Source organism: Oncorhynchus mykiss, chromosome 1, assembly GCF_057628025.1.
Source record: "Oncorhynchus mykiss isolate SJ-2025 chromosome 1, ASM5762802v1, whole genome shotgun sequence".
Classification (NCBI taxonomy): domain Eukaryota; kingdom Metazoa; phylum Chordata; class Actinopteri; order Salmoniformes; family Salmonidae; genus Oncorhynchus; species Oncorhynchus mykiss.
In genome coordinates, this window is record NC_143022.1 from 11,464,929 (window position 1) to 11,476,733 (window position 11,805).

Genomic DNA, 11,805 nt, shown 5'->3' on the forward strand with positions numbered 1-11,805 from the left:
TCTTTTTTTTTTTTTTACTATTTTCTACATTGTAGAATAATTGTGAAGACATCAAAACTATGGAATAACACATATGGAATCATGAACTAACCAAAAAAGTGTTAAACAAATCAAAATATATTTTATATTTGAGATTCTTCAAAGTAGCCAACCTTTGCTTTGATGGCTACATTGAAGAATCTCAAATATAAATTATATTTTGATTTGTTTAACACTTTTTTGGTTAGTACATGATTCCATATGTGTTATTCCATAGTTTGTGTTTGAATTAAGAATTAAAAATTCTTCCTTAGTTGTTAATTTTCTTGAAATCTAAAGGTATAACCAGTGGTGTAAAGTACTTAAGTAAAAATACATGAAAGTACTACTTAAGTGTTTTACTTTACTATTTATATTTTTGACAACTTTTACTTTTACTTCACTACATTCCAAAATAAAATTACGTACTTTTTACTCCATATATTTTCCCTGACACCCAAAGTACTCCTTACATTTTGAATGTTTAGCAGGACATACTTTTTTTCTAATTCACACACTTATCAAGAGAACATCCCTGGTCATTCCTACTGCCTCTGATCTGTCAGACTCACTTAACACATGCTTTGTTTGTAATTAATGTCTGTGTTGGAGTGTGCCCCCGGCTATCCGTATACATTCAGATGTCTGTAATATAATACACGTGGCAAACACAAAGTAGCTAACCTTTGCTTTGATGACAGCTTTGTGTGCAAAGGGCTACATTGAAGAATCTCAAATATAAAGTATATTTTGATTTGTTTAACACTTTTTTGGTTACTATATGATTCCATAAGTGTTATTTCATCGTTTTGATGTCTTCACTATTATTCTAAAATGTAGAAAATTGTAAAAATAAAGAAAAACCTTTGAATGAGGAGGTGTGTCCAAACTTTTGACTGGTAATGTATATAATTTATATATATATTTTTGTATTATTATATATATTTTTTTATTAACAACATATCAATACAAGAAGTACATGGGGGAACACAAGTATATATAAAGAATATACAAAGGACATTTGGGCTAGGGGGTACAATATCACATTACACCTCAAGGGGCATACACACACTCATAACTCGAACAGCTTTTTTGTTGGTAGAATATTTAGTTGACTTAAAATATTGTTATTTTTGTAAGGTAAGAAGAAGTGGTGTTTTTTTTGTAAATGTACATTTGTGAATATGAAATTTGGCCAAAAGAATAATGAAATGAATTACATAAAATTGTTTCGACTTATTTCTATCGTAGGTAAAGAATCCAAGCAGTACGTCTCTCACATTATTTTATAGTTGCAATGAATGTATCTCTCTGTCTGTTCCACGGTCTGTTGTAGTCCTTGGTTCAATAAAGTTTCCAGGCTTCAAACTTATATGTGACGTAAATTTCATGCGCATAGAAGCCACACGTGTTATGTTTTCATGGAGGTGGTTGGTAATCTGCTTCGGTAATTTGTAAATCGTAATATTCCAAAGGAATCACAATTTAAATAATAAGCGATCAACAACACCAGCAAACATGGGGAAGAAACTCAAAGTTGGAAAGACCAGAAAAGATAAATTCTACCACTTAGCAAAGGAAACGGGTAAGATCTATAAACGCAGATAACTCATCGTGCTATTAGCCTAATTTAAATGGGCTAGCTAAATCAAGTCCAAGTTAATTAATACAGTAGCTAAACAGTAAGCTAGTTGTACTGTGTGCTTTTGAGTTTAAACAGATAATGTATATGTAACGTTAGCTACCTAGCTATTGTTACTCATCAGGGATTGGGTACCCTTGATCATATAGCCATCAATATTCAAGATCATAACTATCTAGAGAGATACTGTAGCTAATTGGCTTCTCATGATTGTGATACTGATATTTGAAGCCAGCTGGATCGTGTAGCATTAAAACAGCTGGCTAGTAATGTAGAAATGACATTGTCTGGTTATATGTGTAATACTCTCGCTCTCCTCTCCCTCAGGATATCGTTCACGTTCTTCCTTCAAGCTTATTCAACTGAACCGAAAATTCCAGTTCTTACAGAAAGCCAGGGCTCTGGTGGACTTGTGCGCTGCTCCGGGTGGTTGGTGGGTACCGTAGCTATCTGCATCGCGTGTCACATGATCTCAATATACTCTCATACGCTACTGACTGTCAAGTCTTACTTTAGCATGCTATTTTATTTGTTAAACATCAACATGTCCTGTAGTAGGCCTATGAAATAATTGTCGTATCTTGTTTTATTTATTATTTTTGTCAATATTCTTTCTCTCTGTCACCCATACCCATAGGTTACAGGTGGCGTCCAAGTTTATGCCTGTCTCCAGTCTTATTATTGGTGAGTCAAACCTCGTCTCAGACACCTCTAACATATACTGACTACTGTGTTCCGTAATACTTAGCCGACATCTTTAAAAAAAAAAAACCCTGTTGCAGTGCTGTTATAGTTAGTTGATGATGTCATTGCGTTCCTATCTCCAAAGGTGTCGACTTGGTCCCAATCAAATCTATCCCCAACGTGGTCGCCCTGACAGAGGACATCACCACAGAGAAATGCCGGCAGGTAGGTCAGAGGTCAAATTAGTGAGTCTGTTATTTATCCATAACAGGATGGTGTTTTAATGTAGTTCATCACAGTACAGTGTTGACATAACTCCCATTGAATGTTATCGGACAGTATTCTCCGATGCACTGTTATATGCGTTGGTAACTTCATCATACATCACCAAATTGTGACAACTTTTAGTCCAAAGAGGACCGTGTTTGATGTAACTGTTGTTTTGGCCAGGCTCTGAGGAAGGAGCTCCAGACATGGAAGGTGGACGTGGTCCTAAACGATGGAGCTCCAAATGTTGGAGCCAACTGGGTGCATGATGCCTTCTCTCAGGGTAAGCAACGCACTGATGTAAACATAAACCTTTATATGTAAACTGAGAGGAAATAAGCTTAACACCACGTTTGTCCGTCCATCAGCTATATGGCATGTTCACTCATATAACATTTGTACAGTAGAAATGCGTAATCGAATTTCATTGATTTACTGTTAATCTGAGGTAATAAATCGGTGTCGAGGAGCAGAACGCAATCTTTGTCTTAATCGAACCCTCCTCTCACACTACCAGCTCATCTGACCCTGATGGCTCTGAAGCTGGCGTGTGACTTCCTGGCCAAAGGGGGCACGTTTGTCACCAAGGTGTTCCGCTCCAAAGACTACCAGCCACTGCTGTGGATCTTCCAGCAGTTCTTCAAGAAGGTGCAGGCTACCAAGCCCCAGGCCTCCAGAAACGAGTCGGCTGAGATCTTCGTCATCTGCCAAGGTGGGTTGGTTCACCCCGACTCTCGAAAGCAGAGTTGGAAAAGTGAGAAGTGCAATTGATTTTCATTGAGGATTTTTCCGTTCTGATTGGAATTCCTATTCACTTCCTGAATTGACATGGAATTGACTCCACCCTGTTCTTTAGCACCAGGTATCTAGAGTAAATTGAGAAATAAATACTTTTGGTTTATTGTGGTAAATGTTGGTCTTGTTGAGTAACTGAGGATGGGACTTCATTCCATTTCAGGCTACCTGGCCCCAGACAAAATTGACAACAAGTTCTTCGACCCCAAACATGCTTTCAAAGAGGTGGAGGTCCAAGCCAAGGCTATCAAAGACCTGGTCCCTCTGAAGAAACCAAAGGTGTGTGTGTGTGTGCACCTGTGTGTAATTCTTCACAGTGAAGTCTTCTGAATGAACCGACTGTATATTTTAGTGGCTTCATTCATTCATGATGTGTTTCAGGCGGAGGGATACACAGATGGTGATCTGACCCTGTATCACACCTTCTCAGCGACCGCCTTCCTCAAGGCTGACAACCCTGTGGACTTCCTGAGCAAAGCCAACGAGGTGAGACGCATCATACAGAACTTTACAATGGCAGTCAGCATTGATAGCAAGTTAACTTGCTGGCTAGCTAAACCACATTTAGCTACGATAGCATTTCTGTCTCTGAGCAGATTTTAATATTGTTTTTATTGGGGTGTCCCTCCAGATCAATTTTGACAACCCTGAGTTGGAGTCTCACGAGGCCACCTCTGACGAGGTCATAGAGTGTTGCCGTGACATCAAGGTTCTGGGCCGCAAGGAGCTCCGGTAAGCCAATGAGATTGTTATACTGTAATGATAACAATACACTGACTTCATAAAGTGTTTTTTTATAGACCCAAATACGTGCTGCAACTCAAGTCTCCCCGCCGGCCCTCCTATGGGACTCTCCAATGACCTTTGCCCTCAGACCCTGTGTATGTATGTGTGTGTCCTCAGTCTGCTGCTGAACTGGAGGTCCAAGCTGAGGAGATACCTGGCTAAGAAGCTAAAGGATGAGGCCAAGCAGCTGGATGAGGACATCAAGTAAGAATCCTTTTAAACATTCCTTAATCTTTATATCTACAGCAAGTTCTATTGAGAGAGACTCCCAGTCCAGATTGAACCCCTAGACTCCCAGTCCAGATTGAACCCCTAGACTCCCAGTCCAGATTGAACCCCTAGACTCCCAGTCCAGATTGAACCCCCGTGACTCCCAGTCCAAATTGAACCCCCGTGACTCCCAGTCCAAATTGAACCCCCGTGACTCGCAGTCCAGATTGAACCCCCGTGACTCCCAGTCCAAATTGAACCCCTGTGACTCCCAGTCCAAATTGAACCCCCGTGACTCCCAGTCCAAATTGAACCCCCGTGACTCCCAGTCCAAATTGAACCCCCGTGACTCCCAGTCCAAATTGAACCCCCGTGACTCCCAGTCCAAATTGAACCCCCGTGACTCCCAGTCCAAATTGAACCCCCGGGACTCCCAGTCCGGATTGAACCCCCGGGACTCCCAGTCCAGATTGAACCCCCTTGACTCCCAGTCCGGATTGAACCCCTGTGACTCCCAGTCCGGATTGAACCCCCGTGACTCCCAGTCCAGATTGAACCCTGTGACTACCCAAGGCCCCTAGTAGAACAGATCCAGGTAGGTACCGACTCCACCTGGTCTTCTGTTTGTTCCCTCCATATTGTTTTACACCCATCCAGTCTGAACACATGAGAGTATCATGATTTGCCTATCTAGGGATTGGGCCTGATTTTGGTAGACAAGAATCTCTTTACAAAGGTATGAGGTATGTCAGGTTCTAAATTAATATTATTTGAAGTTGCACATCCCATTATATAGAGCAGTAGGCATCAATAACATTGGCCTTTATTGTTGTGCTTGTCTGCAGACTGAGTTCAGGTGAGGAGGCGAGCGACGCAGAGGAGAAGAAAGAAGAGAAGAAAGAGGAGAAGGAGAAAAAGAAAATGACAGTGGCTGAAAAGAAGGAAGAAGAGGCCGAGTTGGAGGAGGAAGAGATGGAGCAGAAACTTGCCGAGCTGAAAGCCGAGGAGGTGGCAGAGCTGAGACGGTAAGTCTTTATACTGAGGAGGTGGCAGAGCTGAGACGGAAAGTCTTTATACTGAGGAGGTGGCAGAGCTGAGACGGAAAGTCTTTATACTGAGGAGGTGGCAGAGCTGAGACGGAAAGTCTTTATACTGAGGAGGTGGCAGAGCTGAGACGGAAAGTCTTTATACTGAGGAGGTGGCAGAGCTGAGACGGTAAGTCTTTATACTGAGGAGGTGGCAGAGCTGAGACGGTAAGTCTTTATACTGAGGAGGTGGCAGAGCTGAGACGGTAAGTCTTTATACTGAGGAGGTGGCAGAGCTGAGACGGTAAGTCTTTATACTGAGGAGGTGGCAGAGCTGAGACGGTAAGTCTTTATACTGAGGAGGTGGCAGAGCTGAGACGGTAAGTCTTTATACTGAGGAGGTGGCAGAGCTGAGACGGTAAGTCTTTATACTGAGGAGGTGGCAGAGCTGAGACGGTAAGTCTTTATACTGAGGAGGTGGCAGAGCTGAGACGGTAAGTCTTTATACTGAGGAGGTGGCAGAGCTGAGACGGTAAGTCTTTATACTGAGGAGGTGGCAGAGCTGAGACGGTAAGTCTTTATACTGAGGAGGTGGCAGAGCTGAGACGGTAAGTCTTTATACTGAGGAGGTGGCAGAGCTGAGACGGTAAGTCTTTATACTGAGGAGGTGGCAGAGCTGAGACGGTAAGTCTTTATACTGAGGAGGTGGCAGAGCTGAGACGGAAAGTCTTTATACTGAGGAGGTGGCAGAGCTGAGACGGTAAGTCTTTATACTGAGGAGGTGGCAGAGCTGAGACGGTAAGTCTTTATACTGAGGAGGTGGCAGAGCTGAGACGGTAAGTCTTTATACTGAGGAGGTGGCAGAGCTGAGACGGTAAGTCTTTATACTGAGGAGGTGGCAGAGCTGAGACGGTAAGTCTTTATACTGAGGAGGTGGCAGAGCTGAGACGGTAAGTCTTTATACTGAGGAGGTGGCAGAGCTGAGACGGTAAGTCTTTATACTGAGGAGGTGGCAGAGCTGAGACGGTAAGTCTTTATACTGAGGAGGTGGCAGAGCTGAGACGGTAAGTCTTTATACTGAGGAGGTGGCAGAGCTGAGACGGTAAGTCTTTATACTGAGGAGGTGGCAGAGCTGAGACGGTAAGTCTTTATACTGAGGAGGTGGCAGAGCTGAGACGGTAAGTCTTTATACTGAGGAGGTGGCAGAGCTGAGACGGTAAGTCTTTATACTGAGGAGGTGGCAGAGCTGAGACGGTAAGTCTTTATACTGAGGAGGTGGCAGAGCTGAGACGGTAAGTCTTTATACTGAGGAGGTGGCAGAGCTGAGACGGTAAGTCTTTATACTGAGGAGGTGGCAGAGCTGAGACGGTAAGTCTTTATACTGAGGAGGTGGCAGAGCTGAGACGGTAAGTCTTTATACTGAGGAGGTGGCAGAGCTGAGACGGTAAGTCTTTATACTGAGGAGGTGGCAGAGCTGAGACGGTAAGTCTTTATACTGAGGAGGTGGCAGAGCTGAGACGGTAAGTCTTTATACTGAGGAGGTGGCAGAGCTGAGACGGTAAGTCTTTATACTGAGGAGGTGGCAGAGCTGAGACGGTAAGTCTTTATACTGAGGAGGTGGCAGAGCTGAGACGGTAAGTCTTTATACTGAGGAGGTGGCAGAGCTGAGACGGTAAGTCTTTATACTGAGGAGGTGGCAGAGCTGAGACGGAAAGTCTTTATACTGAGGAGGTGGCAGAGCTGAGACGGTAAGTCTTTATACTGAGGAGGTGGCAGAGCTGAGACGGTAAGTCTTTATACTGAGGAGGTGGCAGAGCTGAGACGGTAAGTCTTTATACTGAGGAGGTGGCAGAGCTGAGACGGTAAGTCTTTATACTGAGGAGGTGGCAGAGCTGAGACGGTAAGTCTTTATACTGAGGAGGTGGCAGAGCTGAGACGGTAAGTCTTTATACTGAGGAGGTGGCAGAGCTGAGACGGTAAGTCTATACTCAACTGCTCAACTTTATGCTCTCTAATGCATATACCAACAATGGGATTTGATGGATCAATATAGAATAACTTCACTATTCACACATTACAGATACAATACACAAGTCCCAATAATCAATGTTCATTAAAAAGCCTTACTGATGCTGGCACAAAACTGGTGTCTTGGTCTTGAGAGGTCTGCGGCCTGATGGCAACTGCTTCCTGATTTTTAAGGGGGGGAGTTATATCACAGATGTGCTATATTTCCTGTTTGTAAGGTGTGTTGACATGTTTGCTGGCGTATTCTGTGACCAGTGCTGTATTGTCCAATGTGAGGTGTTGTGTTGACGTGCGTGCTGGTGTGTTGTGCCAACCAGGAAGAAGAAGAAGCTTCTGAAGGAGAGGAGGAAGCAGAGGGAGAGGGTCGCACTGAAGATGGACCTGCCGGGAGTCTCCATCGCAGATGGCAACGACTCCTCAATGTTCTCCCTCGTTACCATTAACAAGGCCGCGGTAACTCAGAGACCGATATGCATGCACATACACACACACCAATTGACCATGGACAGGGTTTTGAATAGATTTTTAGAAAGGTCGTTCTTGTTTTATTTCTCATGATTGTGAAAAGCTTCACCTTTCCCCTCATTCCGTCCCTCTCCTAGGCTCTGTGTGAGATCACCAAGGGGGACATGAAGTTAGCTGATGCCATGGTGGAAGGAGAGGAGGACCTATACTTCTCTGACGACGGTGACAGTGACGAGGTCTCCCTGGTCTCTGACCTGGACGATGACGACTTGGATGAGATCATAGAGAAACAGAAGGAGATGGCCAAGGACAAGGCCACCAAGAAAAAGTACGTCTTTCACTCAGTCTCTCTCTCTCTCTCTGCATCTATCTGTATCACTGCTTTTGACACTCAGGGCATTCCCTTTAACTTCACACATTAAATGACTTCTACTCAATCCACTTTTAACTATAATAACTTCATAAAAATGTTGGCAAAACTGCTGTTGCAATGTTACAATTTTTTTTTTTTTAATGCTTGGTGTGTGTTGCAGAGTGTCCTTCAATGTGGAGAAGGAGGAGGAGGAGGAAGAAGAAGGGAGTGGACTGATAGTGGAGCTGGAGGGAAAGGAGGAGAAGAGAGACCGTGAGACCAGCATGTGGTTCAGCAAGGTCTGTAGTACACACAGTCACCCACCCACACACAACACGCTGTACTCACACACAGTCACCCACTCACACACAACATGCTGTACTCACACACAGTCACCTACCCACACACAACACGCTGTACACACACAGTCACCCACCCACACACAACACGCTGTACTCACACACAGTCACCCACCCACACACAACACGCTGTACCCACCCACACATAAACTCACACACACTCACTGACCCACCCACACATACATGCTCACCGACACACAACACGCTGTACGCGTCCACCCACTAACAGACTTCCTCATGCACATGGAAAACTTTTATAGTACCCTTGGTTCTCTCATCTCTGACCTTATGCTGCGACTTTCTGACTCACACAGGACATCTTCGCTGAACTGGATCTGGACGGAGATGCAGCGAGCGAGCTGCGGCAGACACAGATGCTACAGAACAAGGACCCTACAGGTACAGGATGAGTACAGCATCGCAATAAAGTGTCTTCCTCCTGTTTGATAGGTGGAAATTCCCGGTAGGTGTCCATCATATTGCTTTCAGCCCAGCGTAGGTAAAAGGGAAGAGTCCACTTTAGACTGAGATTCGTCCGTAGTGAGAGAAGAGTGTTGGATGAACTTTTTGTAACACTTTTTGTTGTGTCTCCAGCCAAGGGGAAGAAGAGAAAAACCCCAGAGGAGCCTGATACGGCCCAGCCCGAGGGGGAAGAGGCGGGGCCTTCACAGGAAGCTGGGGCAGAGGGGGATAGCGACAGCTACTCTGATGATGACAACAGCAGTGACGAGGACGATGAGAAGTCAGGATTCTTGTCACATGACTTATTAAAGAATAGACTAGAACTTTTGTCAACAAAATACCTTTTCAATCATTTTGTAGGATTCTGATAGCGAACAGATTGAAAAATGATTGGAGGAATTCTTTGATTTGAGATTAATATTAGATTGCACAGTCTTCTATTTGACCGATTCCAACAGGGGTAATGCTGGTAGACATTATGACTTGGCTTATGACCACAAGATGCACTTTCCCCGATCATCTAAAAGTGTAAACGTGTGTGTGGTCTACAGGAGTATCGCTCAGATGAAGGCTAAAGGGTCTGGCGGTATCCAAGGAGACGAAGACGGCGACGACTTCCAGGTGGTGCCAGTGGAGAGCACCAGTGAGTAAAGAGAACATGTCTAGGGTGCGGGCCTCAGAGTGACTGTTTAGACCAATGGCAAGATTTTAAGCGGTGTGTGTTTCCCCCCAGGCAAGCGTGCTCGCATCATGAATGCAGAGGGTTTGGCCCTGGGCTGTCAGATCGCGACCTCCAAGAAGAGATCAAGGGACCTGGTTGACGGCTCCTTCCACAGGCAAGATTAGCTGATTACTCTCTGTGTCTGTGTGTGTGTGTGTGTTCACTAATGAAACTACTTATTTAGCCATGCAATGTATTATTTCTGTGTGACGATGTATGTGTTCAGATTTGCCAGCTCGGAGGACCAGTGCGAGGTGCCCGAGTGGTTTGTGGATGACGAGAAGAAACACAGGAATAAGCCTATCCCCGTCACCAAGGAGATGGTGGAGGAGTACAAGGCAAAATGGAAGGAGATCAACGCCAGGCCCATTAAAAGAGTGGCTGAGGCCAAGGCCAGGAAGAAGAGGAGGGTAAGAGAGAGAGATGGTGGAACGAGAGGGTAGAAGTAGAGGGGGAAGATAATATTATGAAGGGAAATGGAAGGGAGATGGGGGAATGAGGGTAGAGGAGGATGTTGGGTAAAAAGGTGGGAGACGGGGGAATGAGGGTAGAGGAGGATGTTGTGTAAAAAGGTGGGAGACGGGGGAATGAGGGTAGAGGAGGATGTTGGGTAAAAAGGTGGGAGACGGGGTGTAAAGATGGAGGATGCAGCATACAGTATGTGACCTTTGTTTATCTGTGCGGTGTGACAGATGCTGAAGAAGATGGAGTCAGCCAAGAAGAAGGCGGAGGCCGTGGTCAACACAGTGGACATTGGTGAAAGGGAGAAGATGGCCCAGCTAAAGAGGTACAAATGCAACTTTACACCATCAAAACCTCTGCGACGACATGTACCACAACCATTTACACGGCTACATCTCTGGCTGTGACATGTCCCATTACAGTAGGACTTTACTACACCTGTGGCTAGCTAAATAAACTACCACTTTACTCTACCTCTGGCAGTGACATGTACCACCAACATTTTACTTTACTTACTAAAGTCCCTTCTCTCTCTCTGTTTTTTAGTATCTATAAGAAGGCGGGCCTTGGTAAGGAGAAGAGGGAGGTCACGTACGTCGTGGCCAAGAAGGGCTCTGGTACCAAGAGGGTTCGTCGTCCGGGCGGTGTCAAGGGCCAGTTCAAAGTGGTGGACGGCCGCATGAAGAAGGACATGAGAGGCATGCAGAGGAAAGAGCAGCGTGAGAGAGGGGGCAAGAAAGGAGGGAAGGGGAAAGGAGGGGGGGGCAAAGGAAAAGGCAGAGGTGGTGGAGGAGGAGGATTTAAGGGTGGAAGAGGAGGGATGAAGGGTGGAAAAGGACGTCCTGGCAGGAAATGAGTAAAAGAACACCGCTCTGTCCCCTCCTTTTGTTTTCGGAGGTTAAATTAATTTTCCCCTCCATTTTGTATCTGAGAGTTGTCATATAGGCAAGCTAAGATGGCTGCCACACTGCTGGTTCTGCTACAGTGGAATTGTGGGCAACAGAACTTCCCTGGTGTACTTTGAGACCCTCTACCGAAACAGTGACCGCCGTACTGAAAAGCATGATAAAACAATACAGGTATCCTCCAATCTTTTGGATAAATAAAAAGTGCTGTGTGTACATCTTTCTATGAGAGGATGACGTACTTGCCTTACATCCAGTGTTGACTGAAGCTGTTTCAGTGCACACCCTGAACCACTCTGTAATAAATGGTTTCGATCAAGATTTCACATGAATAGTAATGTTTATTAAAATACATGTGCTTTCCACAGGTGTTCTTTTAAATCTTGTAAATACTGATGATTTCACAATAAATGTCTTGATGAAACAAGTTAACCGATCATCTGTACCTCTGATTCTCTTTACTAACTAAAGTTTCTTCATCCGATGGTCACCCCTACAAAGATTTTAAATTCAATATTTTTACTCATGTTAATCTGATGGACCTGTCAGCTCTTCTATTTTAAACTATGTCCTCACCATCATTTGCTCATGATTGGTGAACGCATTGGTCAACGTCACCATCCT

The 11,805-nt window shown here is 44.7% G+C and overlaps 1 protein-coding gene across 1 annotated transcript; it reads left to right on the plus strand.

The window, feature by feature from the left end:
* The first annotated feature begins 1,298 nt into the window (after positions 1-1,298).
* ftsj3 (FtsJ RNA 2'-O-methyltransferase 3) lies at positions 1,299-11,608 on the plus strand. Its single transcript, XM_090240892.1, has 21 exons — positions 1,299-1,603; positions 1,988-2,093; positions 2,298-2,344; positions 2,490-2,569; positions 2,795-2,894; positions 3,129-3,323; positions 3,570-3,685; positions 3,788-3,892; positions 4,038-4,138; positions 4,310-4,396; positions 5,248-5,427; positions 7,773-7,908; positions 8,058-8,248; positions 8,454-8,571; positions 8,946-9,030; positions 9,226-9,373; positions 9,645-9,736; positions 9,827-9,929; positions 10,041-10,224; positions 10,507-10,601; positions 10,823-11,608. Exons 1-21 carry the CDS (start codon positions 1,537-1,539, stop codon positions 11,130-11,132), a joined length of 2,646 nt encoding a protein of 881 aa, XP_090097018.1. The 5' UTR covers positions 1,299-1,536; the 3' UTR covers positions 11,133-11,608.
* The last annotated feature ends 197 nt before the right edge of the window (positions 11,609-11,805 follow it).

Coding starts and splice junctions, on each gene's coding strand:
- ftsj3 (XM_090240892.1), top strand. CDS start 1,537: ATGGGGAAGAAACTCAAAGTTGGAAAGACCAGAAAAGATAAATTCTAC. Junction 9,374..9,644: donor AGTGACGAGGACGATGAGAA/GTCAGGATTCTT, acceptor TGTGGTCTACAG/GAGTATCGCTCAGATGAAGG. Junction 9,930..10,040: donor GTTGACGGCTCCTTCCACAG/GCAAGATTAGCT, acceptor GTATGTGTTCAG/ATTTGCCAGCTCGGAGGACC.